At 45.7% G+C, this 17,096-nt stretch overlaps 1 protein-coding gene across 1 annotated transcript in view; it reads right to left on the bottom strand.

The window, feature by feature from the left end:
• Window positions 1-17,096, bottom strand: part of TRPM1 (transient receptor potential cation channel subfamily M member 1) — a gene marked incomplete at its 5' end in the record, with an annotated part of 381,597 nt that overhangs the window by 141,360 nt on the left and 223,141 nt on the right. Inside the window, one exon of the mRNA XM_085646142.1 lies at window positions 6,364-6,592. Coding sequence (XP_085502268.1) covers window positions 6,364-6,592 — 229 coding nt within the window. The remainder of the gene's footprint in view (window positions 1-6,363; window positions 6,593-17,096) is intronic.

Genomic DNA, 17,096 nt, shown 5'->3' on the forward strand with positions numbered 1-17,096 from the left:
TGGTGGTTGACGTGGTGTTGGTGGACAGGGTGGTGGACGTGGTGGTGGTGGACCTGGTGGTGGACATAGTGCTGGTGGTGGATGTGGTGGTGGTGGACATGGTGGTGGACGTGGTGGTGGTGGATGTGGTGGTGGACATGGTGGTGGTGGACGTGGTGATGGTGGACATGGTGGTGGTGGATGTGGTGATGGTGGATGTGATGGTGGTGGACGTGGTGGTGGACATGGTGGTGGTAGACATGTTGGTGGACGTGGTGCTGGTGGATGTGATAGTGGTGGTGGACGTGGTGGTGGATATGGTGGACATGGTGGTGGTGGACGTGGTGGTGGTATTGGCGGTGGCCGTGGTGGTGTTGGACATGGTGGACATGATGGTGGTGGATGTGGTGGTGGTGGACGTGGTGGTGGATGTGGTGGTAGATGTGGTGGTGTTGGTGGTGAATGTTTTGGTGGTGGACATGGTGGTGGATGTGGTGGTGGTGGGCGTGGTGGTGGAGCTGGTGGTGGTAGACATGGTGGTGGTGGACATGGTGGTGGATGTGGTGGTGGTGGATATGGTGGTGGTGATGGTCATGGTGGTGGTGGATTTGGTTGTGGTGGTGGGCATGGTGGTGTTGGCAGTGGTGGTGGACGTGGTGGTGGTGATGGACGTGGTGGTGGTGGATGTGGTTGTGGTGGTAGGCATGGTGGTGTTGGCAGTGGTGGTGGACGTGGTGGTGGATGTGGTGGTGGATGTGGTGGTGGTGGACGTGGTGGTGGTGGACATGGTGGTGGTGCTGGTGGTGGATGTGGTGTTGGATATGGTGGTGGTGGTGGATGTGTGGTGTGGACGTGGTGGATGTGGTAGTGGTGGATGTGGTGGTGGTGGTGGATGTGGTAGTGTTGGATGTGGTGGTGGTGGACATGGTGGTGGTGGACATGGTGGTGGATATGGTGGTGGTGGATGTGGTGGTGGTGGACGTGGTAGTGGACATGGTGGTGGTGGACGTGATGGTGGTGGACGTGGTAGTGGACGTGGTGGTGGTGGACATGGTGGAGGTGTTGGACGTGGTGGTGGTGGTGGTGGATGTGGTTGGGGTGGTGGACATGGTGGTGTTGGCAGTGGTTGTGGACGTGGTGGTGGATGTGGTGGTGGACATGGTGGTGGATGTGGTGGTGGACATGGTGGTGGGGGACTTGGTGGTGGTGGACGTGGTGGTTTTGGGGGCATGGTGGTGGATGCAGTGGTGGTGGACATGGTGGTGGTGGTGGATGTGGTGGTGATGGATGTGGTGGTGGTGGAATTGGTGGTGGTGGTGGATGTGGTGGAAGAGGTGAATGTGGTGGTGGTGGACATGGTGGTGGTGGTTAATGTGGTGGTGGTGGACGTGGTGGTGGTGAACATGGTGGTGGTGGACGTGGTGGTGGTGGATGTGGTGGTGGTGGATGTGGTGGTGAACATGGTGGTGGTGGACGTGGTGGTGGTGGATGTGGTGGTGGTGGACATGGTGGTGGATGTGGTGGTGGACGTGGTGGTGGATGTGATGGTGGGCATGGTGGTGGTGGGCATGGTGGTGGTGGACATGGTGGTGGATATGGTGGTGGACATGATGGTGGTGGTGGATGTGGTGGTGGTGGATGTAGTGGTGGAGGTGGTGGTGGTGGACATGGTGGTGGACATGGTGGTGGTGGACGTGGTGGACGTGGTGGTGGTGGTGGATGTGGTGGTGGTGGATGTGGTGGACCTGGTGATGGTGGACGTGGTGGTGGTGGACGTGTTGGTGGTGGATGTGGTGGTGGTGGATGTGGTGGTGAACGTGGTGGTGGTGGACGTGGTGGTGGTGAACGTGATGGTGGACATGATGGTGGACGTGGTGGTGGACATAGTGGAGGTGGTAGTGGTGGAGGTGGTGGTTGTGGTGCTGGTGGTGGAAGTGGACATGGTGGTGGATGTGGTGGGGCTGGATGTGGTGGTGTTGGACATGGTGGTGGTGGACGTGGTGGTGGATGTGGTGGTGGTGGACATGGTGGTGGTAGACATGGTGGTGGTGGTGGTGGTGGACATGGGGGTGGTGAACGTGGTGGACATGGTGGTGGATGTGGTGGTGGTGGAGGTGGTGGTGGTGGTGGATGTGGTGGTGGACATGGTGGTGGACGTGGTATTGGTGGACATGGTGGTGGTGGTGGACGTGGTGGTGGTGGACGTGGTGGTGGTGGATGTGGTAGTAGTGGACGTGGTGGTGGATGTGGTGGTGGTGGATGTGGTGGTGGTGGACTTGGTGGTGGTGGACATGGTGGTGGTGCTGCTGGTGGTGGTGGTGGACGTGGTGGTGGATGTGGTGGTAATGGACATGGTGGTGGTGGACGTGGTGGTGGTGATGGACGTGGTGGTGGTGAATATGGTGGTAGTGAACGTTGTGGTGGTGGGCGTGGTGGACGTGGTGGTGGTGGACATGGTGGTGGATGTGGTGGTGGTGGTGGATGTGATGGTGGTGGACGTGGTGGATGTGGTGGTGGTGGATGTGGTGAACATGGTGGTGGTGGACGTGGTGGTGGTAGACATGGTGGTGGACGTGGTGGTGGGGTTGGACGTGGTAGTGGACATGGTGGTGGTGGATGTGGTGGTGGGGGACATGGTGATGGAAGTAGTGGTGGTGGACGTGGTGGTGGTGGATATGGTGGTGGTGGAAGTGATGGTGGTGGACGTGGTGGTGGTGGACATGGTGTTGGTGGTGGATGTGGTGGTGGTGGAAGGGGTGGTGGGCATGGTGGTGGTGGTGGTGGTGGACCTGGTGGTGGGGGTGGTGGATGTGATGGTGGTGGTGGATGTGGTGGTGGTGTTGGTGGTGGACATGGTGGTGGTGGATGTGGTGGTTGTGGTGGATGTGGTGGTGGTGGTGGTGGATGTGGTGGACCTGGTGGTGGTGGATGTGGTGGTGGTGGTGGATGTGGTGGTGGTGGACGTGGTTGTGGTGGTGGTGATGGTGGTGGACGTGGTGGTGGTGGATGTGGTGGTGTTAGATGTGGTGGTGGTGGACATGTTGGTGGTGGTGGATGTGGTGGTGGACATGGTGGTGGACGTGGTATTGGTGGACATGGTGGTGGTGGTGGACGTGGTGGTGGTGGATGTGGTGTAGTGGACGTGGTAGTGAATGTTGTGGTGGTGGATGTGGTGGTGGTGGACTTGGTGGTGGTGGACATGGTGGTGGTGCTGCTGGTGGTGGTGGTGGACTTGGTGGTAATGGACATGGTGGTGGTGGACGTGGTGGTGGTGATGGACGTGGTGGTGGATGTGGTGGTGGTGGTGAATGTGGTGGTGGTGAACGTGGTGGTGGTGGACGTGGTGGTGGTGGACGTGGTAGTGGTGGACATGGTGGTGGATGTGGTGGTGGATGTGATAGTGGTGGACGTGGTGGTGGTGGATGTGGTGGTGGTGGATGTGGTGAACATGGTGGTGGTGGACGTGGTGGTGGTGGACATGGTGGTGGACGTGGTGGTGGGGGTGGATGTGGTAGTGGACATGGTGGTGGTGGATGTGATGGTGGTGGACATGGTGGTGGAAGTAGTGGTGGTGGACGTGGTGGTGGTGGAAGTGGTGTTTGTGGTGGACGTGGTGGTGGTGGTGGATGTGGTGGTGTTGGTGGTGGACATGGTGGTGGTGGATGTGGTGGTGGTGGATGTGGTGTTTGTGGTGGACGTGGTGGTGGTGGTGGATGTGGTGGTGGTGGTGGTGGATGTGGTGGACCTGGTGGTGGTGGATGTGGTGGTAGTGGTGGATGTGTTGGTGGTGGACGTGATTGTGGTGGTGGCGGACGTGGTGGTGGTGGATGTGGTGGTGGTAGATGTGGTGGTGGTGGACATGTTGGTGGTGGTGGACGTGGTGGATGTTTTGGTGGAAGTGATGGTGGTGGACATGGTGGTGGTGGACATGGTGGGGGTGTTGGTGGTGGATGTGGTGGTGGTGGAAGGGGTGGTGGGAATGGTGGTGGTGGTGGACCTGGTGGTGGGGGTGGTGGACGTGATGGTGGTGGTGGATGTGGTGGTGGTGTTGGTGGTGGACATGGTGGTGGTGGATGTGGTGGTGGTGGATGTGGTGTTTGTGGTGGACGTGGTGGTGGTGGTGGATGTGGTGGTGGTGGATGTGGTGGACCTGGTGGATGTGGTGGTAGTGGTGGATGTGGTGGTGGTGGACGTGATTGTGGTGGTGGTGGACGTGGTGGTGGTGGATGTGGTGGTGGTAGATGTGGTGGTGGTGGACATGTTGGTGGTGGTGGACGTGGTGGTGGTGGATGTTTTGGTGGTGGTGGACGTGGTGGTGGACCTGGTGGTGGTGGACATGTTGGTGGTGGACGTGGTGGACGTGGTGGTGGATGTGGTGGTGGTAGTGGTGGTGTTGGACGTGGTGGACATGATGGTGGTGGTGGATGTGGTGGTGGTGGATGTAGTGGTGGAGGTGGTGGTGGACGTGGTGGTGGTGAATATGGTGGTGGTGGATGTGGTGGTGGATGCGGTGGTGGTGGATGTGGTGGTGGTGGACATGGTGGTGGTTGACATGGTGGTGGTGGACATGGTGGTGGTCGTGGTGGGGTGGACGTGGTGGTGATGGATGTGGTGGTGGACATGGTAATGGTGGACGTGGTGGTGTTGGTGGACGTGGTGGTTGTGGACGTGGTGGTGGATGTGGTGGTGGATGTGGTGTTGGATGTGGTGGTGGACGTGGTGATGGTGGACTTGGAGGTGGACATGGTGGTGGACGTGGTGGTGAACGTGGGGGTGGTGGACATGGTGGTGGGGGACGTGGTGGTGGTGGACATGGTGGTGGATGTGGTGCTGGTAGTGGTGGTAAACGTGGTGGTGGTGGTGGTGGACGTGGTGGTGGTGGACGTGGTGGTGGCAGTGGTGCAAGTGCGAGGAAGAGAGAGAGTGAGTGAGGAGAGAATGAATAAAAAGCACGGCCCTCGCCAGATAAAGTACTGACACTGCTTATTCAATTCACTTTATGCCCCGCAGCTGGTAGTAGGAAAGTAACATGCAAACATAATGCAATGAATTTGATGGGACCCTTTGGAGAGAGAGCCGTGCACAAGGGAAAACTTATAATGTGATATTTTAGGGCTCAGTAGTGTCTGCCTTATATTGAGGCTATTGTTAATTGTTGTTACAAAGAAAATTGTAAGCCGAATTGCTGTCTCTATGCGACCTGCGACAAGAAAGAGAGAGAGCGAGAGGGGGGAAGAAAAAAGAAAAAAACTCGGCCCACGCTGTGTTTAATGACTGTGAATGACTAATGCGGAAATTCAAACAAGCAGCAGTTGTTTTCAAGCACACTTGTGCTTGTGGTGGCATCCGCCTTGAGTGAGCAGCGGCCAATGAGCACGCATGCCGCTGCTTGCTCCCACAAGGTGGATGCCAGCACAAGCACGAGTGTGCTTGAAAAGGAGCAGACCGATGGCTAAAGGCCCTCCTACGGCAGCGCATGCGCGCTGCCTAGGCGAGACCTAAAAATTGAGTCACTGAGAAAAATGAGCATGGGACCCACGTCTGGGCATATCAGTCACTCTTGAGGGGTCTCACTTAGAAAAGCAAAAAAACAATGAATGGAACTCATATGGAAATAATACCTGCAGACAATGAAAGCAAGCAACAATAAAAGGTGAACTATTAATAATACATTTTCAATTTTGATTTAGTCTGACACATGGCCTTTTTTAAAAATACAAAATGTATTTAAAACATTTAATAACACAAAATACGTTATGAGTGTGTTGAGGTGCTTGGATGCCTTAACTGCGTCTTTTCATAGATTATGTTAGTATTGTGTTCGACCATAATCTATGGTCTGTACCATGAAACATCCAAAATTGCTCTACAACTACACCTTTTTGCATGCTTTTAGGGAGACATGAATGAAACTTTTTCTTTTTGTATTGTGTGTAGCATAAGAAGGGCAGCTAGTAATGTGGTTTGGTGCTGATGCCATGGGAGGGGTGGGAGGTAATTACTGATTCTAAGAATTACGAAGAAGAAATGTGTTTTCAGGTTAGAAGATTGAATGCAGGTTTTGCAAGAGGCATTGAGGCGATACTCCAAAATAACAGCATCATCTGAAAATTAGCCTATACTTGGTGAGGATATTATGAAGTATTCAGATTTTCTGGTCCAAAAGAAAATTCTAATTTTTACAGACTTCCAGTCTGTGTTATTATTTACCATGTCATGATCTATGTAGACTGTCAGTGGTTTGCGTGTGCTATATGTACATGTCTAGTCTAGACAAACACAGAGAGTGGTAGAGCCATTAGCAAATGATACTTGACATTTTAAAAGTGGCAGAACACTCATGATGCCATAGTATGTAACTGGGTGGTGGGGTAGTGCCATTACCTTAAGGCCTGGATTTTTCCGCATGCGAAGTCTGCCCATCCACATGTCTGTTAGTAACATTTGGCTGCAGGTATGAGCTATGAAGTCCCTGTGCTTGGCGGCCACTGCTAGTTTGAGACAGGTGGAATTGCTCCAGTTCTTAAGCTCATAGGTCAGGAGCTTCATTGCAACTTGCTCATCGTGTTTGTAAGATTGGTCTAACAACTCAACAGCAAGCTGTCCAAAGTCCCTGAAAAGAAGGATATTGATAGTCCTCACAAAGATAGAGAGTGAAATCAATGCAGTCTTATACAAGGCAGTTCCCATTTAATCAGTCAGAATGATGTATTCCAAAATGTAGGCAAACATCCCTAAAATCGTATTAGTTAATGGCACAATCCATGACTACAATGAAATATACAATAGCTCATATTTAAAGCAATGGTTACAGAAAGAGCAGGCCTTGCAATCATCTGCTAAGAAACAGGGTTCAAATACATTTCAGTGATTCTTTTCTTTTTATATTAGGCTTCTTAGCAACTGTGCAGAACATTGTCCTAATGGATACCACACATGAATAACTCTCAACATCATAAATTGTAAGAGTATATGATTGTGTCTATCTTTATTGAGTTAGAGAACATTTTATACTATCAGGTATTTAAGCATGTTAGCTATACACACTTGTGAGAAACGGTGCAATGAAATTCTTCCTCAGTGAGACCGAATGTTTTTTGTTTTAATGCTACCTATTGTTAGCTTTATAAATTAATTCCAAAATATACGAAACATTCTGTCAACAAGCAATTCCCATGAAATCATTAACCTCTTGAGTGCCCATGACGAGCTGGTCTCGTCATGGGCCGCGGTTGCGCTGTGCCCATGACGAGACCAGCTCGTCATAAACCCCGCCCGCTAATGCAACGGCCGGCACAGGACGGGGAAAGGGGCGGGCACTCAAGGGGTTAATGTGTCACTGTCAACAAAACTATGCAAATGTTTATGCATGTAGAGCAGAGCAATTTAGGCTCAGCCTTATACTTCACAATTTTACAATTATGTACTTGAATATGACATTATATTCACTGTGTGCCTTAAGATCCTTAGCATGTGTGAAACATTTAAACATAATAATGAAAGGCAATCATGCACTCTTTTACTCACATTTTACATTTATTCTTCAAGTTACACGTGTGTATGTACTGTCATGTATCCGAGTTCATATTAACTGCTCAGCTAGCGCAGCCTGACTACAGCCAACAACTAAAATGCATTTAGCTTTGCCAGCATATTCTTTTTTCTTTTGCAGGTGTATTACCATGATGTTTGCTAGTTAGAGAAAGGTTTATTGTTTGTATTAGACTGCTGATAGTGAGGCCTGGCAGGAAGAACTTGGCAATGAACATGGAGAATTAATGGTCTAAAGAGGCCTTCTGTTCATCACGTACCAGAATGTAGAGATGTTCAAGGTTGAGAAACACAGTCCAAGTTTCGATTGGGAAACAGAATCATGTTACAGATGCTCTCTTGAGTAACAATTTGATTGGTTCCTGGTGGTGTGAAAGGAGATAGGGATGTTTCTGAGTCTCCTGTTTCTTTTAATTGGTGTTCTCACAGTCAGAGAATGCAGATTCCATTTAAACCTAGAGAGGTACAGACCTCTCTGCTTGGTTTATAAGCTCCATGTTAAACTCTTATTTTCTTTTTCTAAGACTATTATTGAAGTCTCAATATGCTGACACCTTCTATGCTCGCTAAATACAGACCCTTAGTGGATGTCCTAGTGATCTATGTTTAGAAGAGAACAGGGAAGTTTCTTTAAGGAATAGCTATTTGCATTAATTTGTTTCTTTATTGTTGTTGCTGTTGCTATTCTGTATCTCATTTTATTGCGACTCAATCTGTGTTGCTGTATCTTTTTAACTTATTTTTGCTTTGGTTATGTACTAGATTGATTGGTAATCCAAAATAAAATCTCTTTAACCATAGTTGACAAATGCTGGTCCTTCATTGTGGAGTCACATTGGCTTCATCAGCTATAAACATATTCTTGATGTCTTCTCCCTTATGTTGCTTCACATCAACCAACAAAGGCCCCTACGGCCTTTACACAAAAAATCTTTCACAACTTTACTAAGAGATTGAGGTGTAAGTACCAGCATGCTGTCATACGTAATGAGTGGTTCTTTTTAGGTGGGCGAGGAATCAATGAAAATTGTATGAGTTGCTTATTTTAAATGTAAGCACTGTTGTCAACTTGCTCCTGGGTGGCATTTCACACCTATTCTAGGCTGAGAGCTGGCAGAGGCGTATGCCAATTAGCCTTCTGACAGTTCAGGCTGGTAAATTGTAACTTTCTAAAAGTTACCTTTCCTTTTTTTAAATTAAACTTCATCATTAAAAATTGGATTATTAATAGCTATCTATTAAAAATAGTAATTACATTATTTTTTGAACTGGCCCCATTCCTGAGAAACAGTATTAGTATGTCTGATAGACTTCTAGCCTCAGATTCCATACCTTAGAATATTCCACAAGTGTCAGAATGGATTGGGAAAATTGTGAGCAATACCTCTGCCAGGCAGTGGGTGGCATTGTTCAGTTCCTTGTCGGCACTGTAAGTGCCATCCTCGCCGGAAGTAACATGCGGTGCATATATGGGGGCCACCCAGTGCGCTGACATCAGTTCTTTTCTTTCTACTCCATCGGCACATATCTGGAGAGAGATACCTCTGTCCACTTTTCGTACACATTTTTGATATTGTTAGAAATTGGGTCTCTAGTTGGCAGAGCTATTCACCCTGTCCAAGTAAGGACCACAATCATACTCAGAGTATTTCAGATACACACCCTAAATTAACCTGTGCTCCCCCTCTGGTAGTTTCAAACGAGCAGGTAGACTTAACTTAAGAAGCAATGTGTAAAGTATTTGTGCAACACTTAAAACAGTAAAAGAGGGAAAACACCACACAAAAATACTCCACACCAGGTTAGAAAAATAGAGCTTAATTTAATGAACAAAACAACCAAAACAACAAAAATCCAAAAGGTAGAACCAGGAATATGAATTTTCAAAGAATATCTTGAAATATAGTGCTCAAAAGCATAACGGGCCAACCGGGGACACGAATCTCAGGTCCAGAAGTGCACTGAAGTGATGGAGTCCAGGACTTATGCCCAGTTGTACCTTTGAAGTGGGGGAGACTTCAGGCCTTTGAAGTGCACAAAGTACCTGCCCTTCCTGACCTGGCTTCAGACTCACTACAGGGGGGTATGCTGCGCTGTGTGGGGACAGGCATGTTCCATTCAGGTGCAAGTGCCAAGTCCTCCCTCACATCCTGCTCAGGATGACCCATTAGGATGTTAATTGCCCATCAGGATGTGGGTGGCCCATCAGGCACACCTAAGTTTCCTTTGTGTATGACTGTCTAGAAGAAATTCACAAAACCCAGCTGTCACCCACCCCACACATGTAATCAAAGACAGGCAGAAGGCACAGAATGGTCAAAGTGAGAAAATGCCAACTTTCTAACAGTAAACACAAGGAGATAATCGACGGATCTAAACTGGGGTAGCATGATGAACAAAAAAATTATGGATTTAACCCAGATCTCTTTATTGGGGATGAATGTTTTGATTTGTTCTGCATTCTGTCCATCAATTGTGTGTCTTTAACTTTATAAAAGTGGCATTTTCAGACTTGTAACTTAATATCCATCTTTACCATAAGTTCTAATGTTAAATTGTGAGTTAAGTGACACCAAACTCAAAATATCTATCTTTTCCCAATTTGGAAGGACACTTATAAAATGTAATAAGATAATCTCACTGTTAACCTATGGGAGGGATAGGCTTGCAGGAGTGAAAAATGAATTTAAGAGGTTTTCACTACTTGTACATGTAAAACTTATAGATACATATTTTACTTTTTTAAATACATTGCAGTCTGCCCTCAGAGCTGTCTAGGGCCTACCTTAAGGGTAAATTCTATGTATTGAATAGGATGGTTTGGGCCAGGCAAGAGGGTCAACTTGCCAGGTTCACACGGCTGTTTACAACTGCCCACACAGGTTCTCCAGTGACAAGCCTGAGATATGTTTAAAGGGCTACTTAAGGGGGTGGTACAATCAACTGCAGGACCACTAGCAGGCCCATAGTAGCATTTAGTTTACAGGCTCTTGGCTGGCATTAGTAGTTTGTGGTTGCTATTCCTGCTACTTTCTGGTGCTCAAGCAGGACAGAGGCCTTTGCCCTATTATACATCTTCACACTCTCAACTTCTTCCTGAAGAAGGAGAAATTTAAGATGCTCATGTTGGCTCAGGTTCTGTCTGCCCTGGACCCTGCAGACTGGATAGTAGAACTGGATTTGCAGGATGCATACCTTCATATTCCTTTCCTGCCTGCTCACAGGCATTACCTGTTGTTTAAGGTAGGCCATGAGCATTGCATCTTTTATTTTGTTGTGCTCCTTTTTGTCTTTACTAGTGCCCCTCAGGTGTTCACTAAGGTGATGGCAGTGGTTGCAGCACTTCTGTGGAGGTGTGGAGGTCAGGGTTGCAGTCTTCATCTAAATCGATGACTGTCTGTTTAATGTGGGCTTGTCACTGTTAGTTGCCTGCCACTTCCAGACTACGGCGGACCTCCTGCATTTGCTAGGGTTTACTAACAACATGCTGAAGTCATGCTGACTCCGTCTCAAATGCCCCCTTCTATTGGAGCTATTCTGGGCAGTTTTGGGCCTATCCTTTGAAGTGGTGAATCCTGAATATTCAGGCTATGATTCCCATGTTACAACCTCTATCCTGCATTTTTTGGTGAGACTGACTCTGAGGCTGCTGGGCCTCATGGGCTCCTGCATCCTGTTGGTAACCCAAGCCACCTGGCAAACATGGCTGGAACATCAGGACATATTCCTGGTAGTTCAACACCTAGTGCGCTCTCTGAACTCCAGGGCAGACAAACTCAGCCCTCAGCCTTTGATGCATAGTAGATCACAGATGGCGACTTCATCCAAGGTGGTGCGAGATCTCTTTAATGATTAGAGAGAATCGTGGTTAGATCTATTGCCACCACCGAGAACATGGAATGTCAGCACTTTTGAGTGCTGGAGTTTTCATGGAAACAGTTTTCGTTTCAAACGGAGCTCAGGCCTTCTGTTCGCCTTTCTGCTGATACCACTCCTGCGTAGAGTTCTTAAGAAGATCAGTAACAACTGGGCCGAAGTTATTCTGGTAGATCCAGATTAGGTATGGAGAGTATGCTAATCCTAAACTCCTGAGCAAGAGCATCGGCCCTCTGATCAGGTTGCCCCTTAAAGAGAATCTATTGTCACAGCAACAGGGCAGGGTCATCCACTCGAACCTGCACATGCTCCACCTTCATGCATGGAGACTGAGCTGCAGCAATTAACAGTTTTCTACCTCCCTGCAGAAGTCTGCAATGTCATTCTGGCAGTCAGATATCCCTCAGCCAAGATAGTGTACTTCTGCCTTTCGGACAAATCTGTGGCTTGGTGTGCTACAAAACATATTGATCCCCTAACTGCAACTTTATCATAAGTGTTGGTATTTGTTCTTTGGTTAGCTCAGCAAAGCTTTGCTTTTGGAACAGTTAAAAGCTATCTTTTCGCCACATTGGTGTTCTTGTGGTTGCCAGACCAGCTCTCCGTGTTTAAGTCACCTATGAACTTGACCCTAAACTTGATGTTCTTGATTTTTTTGCACTTCGAGCGTCTGGACAATTGTCCTCTGTTTCTTCGAACAATTAAAACTGCCTTTTTAGTGGCCATTACATCAGCCTGGATGGTTAGCAAACTGAAGGCACTCTCTGTGCATTCTCCTTATACAAATGTTTTCTCACATAAACTGGTTCTGAGAACATGTGCCTCTTTCCTACCGAAAGCCGTGACACCTTTTTACGGGATTTCAGACACAATATCCATTAAAAAAATATTGAGAAGCAGAAATTTAGACTTTTTATATTCAATTATCCACAAATATCGTGATGCAGGAATATTGTTGTCAAGAATATCGATTTTCTAAGGTAAGTAATATTGATGTTAAAAATATCTATGCTATTAATATCTTTTCAAAAATATCTATGTAGTTAATATCGATGTTAAAAATGTCTATGTTGTTAATATCGTTTACAAAAAATATCGCTGTTAATAATATCGTTTTAAATTACTTTTATGAATTTCAGTATATGTTACAAATTGTTTGTATAATTATTGTTGTTTTTTATTATAGTTGGCAAATATTTTGTTCTTTTTAAATTAAATGTAATTGTTTATTTTAATTTCACTGTCATAGCGGGTCTTGGGGTTTGTAGGGTTTGTGGTGGGAATTTAATTATTATTAATTAGTGTATTGATAATAATTAAGTAACATTTGTGTAATTAATAAAGATTTTAAGTTACGTTTTAGGTGCGGATTGTAGGAGAACAGGATGGGAAGTAAATTAATCATAATAATTAATAATTAATGTTTAATTATTAAAATGATGTAATTAATAATTAATTTTGGAAATTGTGTAACTAATGTATTTTTAAGTTATGTTTTAGGTGCAGGTTATAGGGTTTGTAGGGGTACAGGGTGGGAAGTAAATTAGTTATTTAATTGATAATTAGTTATGTAAATTGTGCAATTACGATACTTTTAAAGTTATATTTCAAGTGCGGGTTGTTGTGTTTGTATGGGTAAAGGGTGGGAAGGTAATTAAAATAATGAATACATTGTTAGTTAATTATTATTAATTTGTTTATTGCAAATTAATATGTAAATTGTGTAATTATTATACTTTTAAAGATATATTTTAGGTGGGTTTTTAGGGGTACAAGTTGGGAAGTTAATTCAGTTCAAAAGCTTTATTCGGTTTGTTAAACACAACCATATAAGCAGAACAGTAAACAAAGCCTTCACAAAATTATGAAATAAAATCAATGGAAAACATATAAAGTATAAAACAACCTACTACAGTACTATACATATATTCCAGCAATATCAATACTTAAAATTATTCTGTAATTCTAAATGATATATTATGTGCAATTTTCGCAAAAGTATCGCGCAATATTAATAAAGTGCATGTACATGCTTCGTTTTAGAAGATATGTGCAAATTGAGCAATAAAGAATTGTATGCTACACAGAAAGAATAATTGATTTCCTTACAGCAATACATTTCACTATATACGATGCAACATAAAAACACATTTCTGCATCTCCTAAAGATGATAAAACTTCATTGCCATTTTAGATAATTAAGAAATACTTTTTGATAATTATTAATGTTATGTTCATTATTTAAATGATAATTGTGTAAATTGGGAACTTATCATATTTGTTAAGTTGCAATTTAGGTGTGTGTTATTTAGTTTGCAGATGTATAGAGTGGTAAGTTAAGTAATACCACATTTAAAATTATGTATATATTTATTAAAATTGTGTGTTTTTTTTAAATATATTAGTTGTGTTATGCTTTTTAATGTCAATTACATTTTAATTGTTATGATTGTAAGAATATAGTGTGGTATTTTAACGAAATTAATATTATTTTCTTCAACTGATACTAATTAATAAAATATGTAACCATTCTGTAATTTGTAAATTTTTTGTTAAAGTTTAGACACATAATTTTACAATTTAAATATTTATATTTTTTGTTATTTAATAGAGTTGTTAAAATATGTTTCTTAATTGAAGTGAACTAATGTCTCTCTACTGTTGCACCGACCAGAGTGGGAATAGTACATTTCACCCCTCCCGAGCCCAACACTTTCCCTACTGTTGCAGAGACTAGAATGGGAATAGTAAATTTTACTCCTCCTGAGTCCAATGCTCTCCCTACTGTTGCACAGACTGGAGTGGGAACAGTACATGTTGCCCCTCCTTAGTCCTTAGTCTGCCGCTTTCCTTACTGTTACATAAACTGGAGTGGTAATATTAAATGTAACCCCTCTCGAGTTTAATGCTTTTCCTATTGTTGCACAGACTTAAGTGGGAATAGTAAATTTGACCCCTTCTTAGTCCAACGCGTTCCCTACTGTTGCACCGACTGGAATGCGAATGGTAAAACTTAACTACTCCTAAGTTTAACGTTTTCCCTACTGTTGCACCGACGGAGAAGAAAAAGTCAATTTGACAACTCCTGAGTCCAACGCTTCCCTTACTGCTTCACCAACTACAGTGGGAATACTACATTTTACCTCTCCTGAGTCCAACACTTTCCCTACTGTTGCACATATTGGAGTGGGAATAGTAAATCCTACACCTCCTGAATCAAACGCTTTCCCTACTGTTGCACTAACTGGAGAGGCAATAGTAAATTGTACCCCTTCTGAGCCCAACGTTTTTCCTACCCTATGGTAATATTAATTTTCTATATGTCCCACTTTAAAACACCATGCATACTATCTTTTGGGCTACAAAGCTGACATGGGGTGACTTAGCAATATTTAGGAGGGAGGTTTGTACCTGTCAAAAGGGTATTTTAACAGGTTGCACTGCAATAGTGAGTAAACACAGGGTAGGCCTGGAGCCATGTTGTCACTGCCACAGTAGTGGAGGGCACAATTGGTGTTGCAGTCCACTAGTAGCACTAAACTTCCAGGCCCTGGGTACACTTCGTATGGCATATAATTGGGACCTATAGGCAAGCTAAATATAAATAATTATGAATAGGCCATTGGAACCATGTTTGAAGGGGAAGCACAGTCATCTTACTAGAGGTTAACATGGGTAAAGCGCATGGAGGTCTAAAGCCAGGAAAACAGATAAGACAAAAATCTGGGGGGACGTTATGCACATATGGTTATTTCCTATACATTCCCTCTGACGTGGAAAGAGAACCAACCCTCCTAAAATTCAGAAAGAAACTGAATATTTTCTTTTTCACGAAACACTATATCAGGCTGACTTCTCACCCCTTTTGTCAGCCAGGAGTTCAGACTAAGGGCACTGTTATCAGCAAAATACATAATGAGGCTGCTTGGAAATAATTAACTAAGAAAAACCTAAACCAGAACACAGGTGAGCTTACGATTTTTGCCTCACCAAAGCAGCCCAAAAGGGTAGATCGGTTGATGATGTCATTTGCTGCTGGCAGCGTAAGGAGCATCAGGGTACTGACATTTACATCATTCACTTCGATCCTTTGGTTATGCAGGGTAGCAAAAGGGATCAACTTAGTATTGTGTAGTCAGTAGAAAACTGCCTGTGGTGTATTGAGGACACTGGAAGCTTCCAAAAAGTTGAGTGAGAGCGATTTATGCAGATAAAAGGAAACATTAAATCGGTCAGTACTTGCTCAGGGTCAACACTAGGTTTCTTCAAGATTGGCACGACCTTTGCATTTTTAAACGGATCATGTGCAAGTCTCTGTGAAAGTAAGATATTGAGGCAAAATCTTAGAGTCTCTATAGCTGCAGGTTGAAATAGCTTGAGGATGTCAACTTAAGGTCAAACAGAGATCCCAATTTAACTTTACTGAGCCAACTTGTGCCCCGCCATGCACTCACCTCACATATTACATTTATATTAAATCATTGATGACTGCACAGATGACATCTCAATTGACTTCAGAGAATAGACTCCTGAGGCGGAAGCCGGGAGATCTTAGCCGAGCTTTTAAAAATATTGAAATTTGTCACCATTGTTTTCATCTGTGTCACGCTGCTCCATAGGCACTTCCCCCCCTGCATACCTGCTGAAACATCCTCGCGCAGCTCCTGATCACGCTGCCGCGGGTGGGAAAAAGATACAGCCGCCATCAGCCTCGCTAACTAGGCCACGCCCACTGCCGGGAGGCCACGCCTTCCTCCCCACTACAAAGATGTGCATTTGTAGAACGCGCAGCAGACGAGCGCAGCGGGCGTGCCGTCAGCGCGCCGAAGGCGCGCCAAAGGTAAGCCCGTCTGCGCCCGTCCCCGCCAAGGTAGCGCCATGGGCCAGTCACGCTGCCTGCCCTGGCCCTTATCCTGATCGGCTTCCCATTGGGGGCTCCTACTCCAGGGAGGCGCTCATCCGAATAGGCGAGCTCCATGTGGATAAAGGAACTCTCTCCCTGTCACTTACATCGCACCCTCGAGCCGACTTTTTGTGTGACGGTCTTTTAAAGTGTGGGCTTCTTAATGTTAGGTCCCTGCCTAAACATAGTATGGAGATCCAACTCTTGATTGAGACTCACGAATTGGACATTCTTTTTATGACGGAAACTTGGACCCGTCCTGACTGTTTGGTTGACCCTGGATTTGCGTGTCCTCCTGGGTTTAAATTCCTTCACACCCCTAGGCCTACTGGTAGAGGCGGGGGAGTGGGAGTTATTTTTTAGAGCATCTTGTTGCCTCAAGGCCCTTATTTTAGACCTTACTCTGGGCACTGAGCTGCTAGGACTATCAATACAGACCCACTCCGGGACTAATGTCACCGCGATAGTATGCTATCGCCCGCCAGGGTCATTTAGCCTTCAGCAGCAACAAGCATACCCTAACTAATATCGCCTTCTCCCATCATAAGCTTCTCATCCTTGGTGATTTTAATCTCTGGTGCAACGGGACCCTTGACTCGGGTCTCGGGAACCTAGCCCAAGCCTGTGATAGATTTGGTCTTTCTCATCTTGTCACTAAAGCCACCCATACAGCTGGTCATCTCTTAGATTTGGTCTTCGCAGCCCCCGACCTGGTGGCGATGGGGGAAACCTTACCTATGGATTGGACTGACCATAAAGCCCCCGTGTTGTCTACGGAAATTAAGTG

Source organism: Triturus cristatus, chromosome 3_1, assembly GCF_964204655.1.
Source record: "Triturus cristatus chromosome 3_1, aTriCri1.1, whole genome shotgun sequence".
Classification (NCBI taxonomy): domain Eukaryota; kingdom Metazoa; phylum Chordata; class Amphibia; order Caudata; family Salamandridae; genus Triturus; species Triturus cristatus.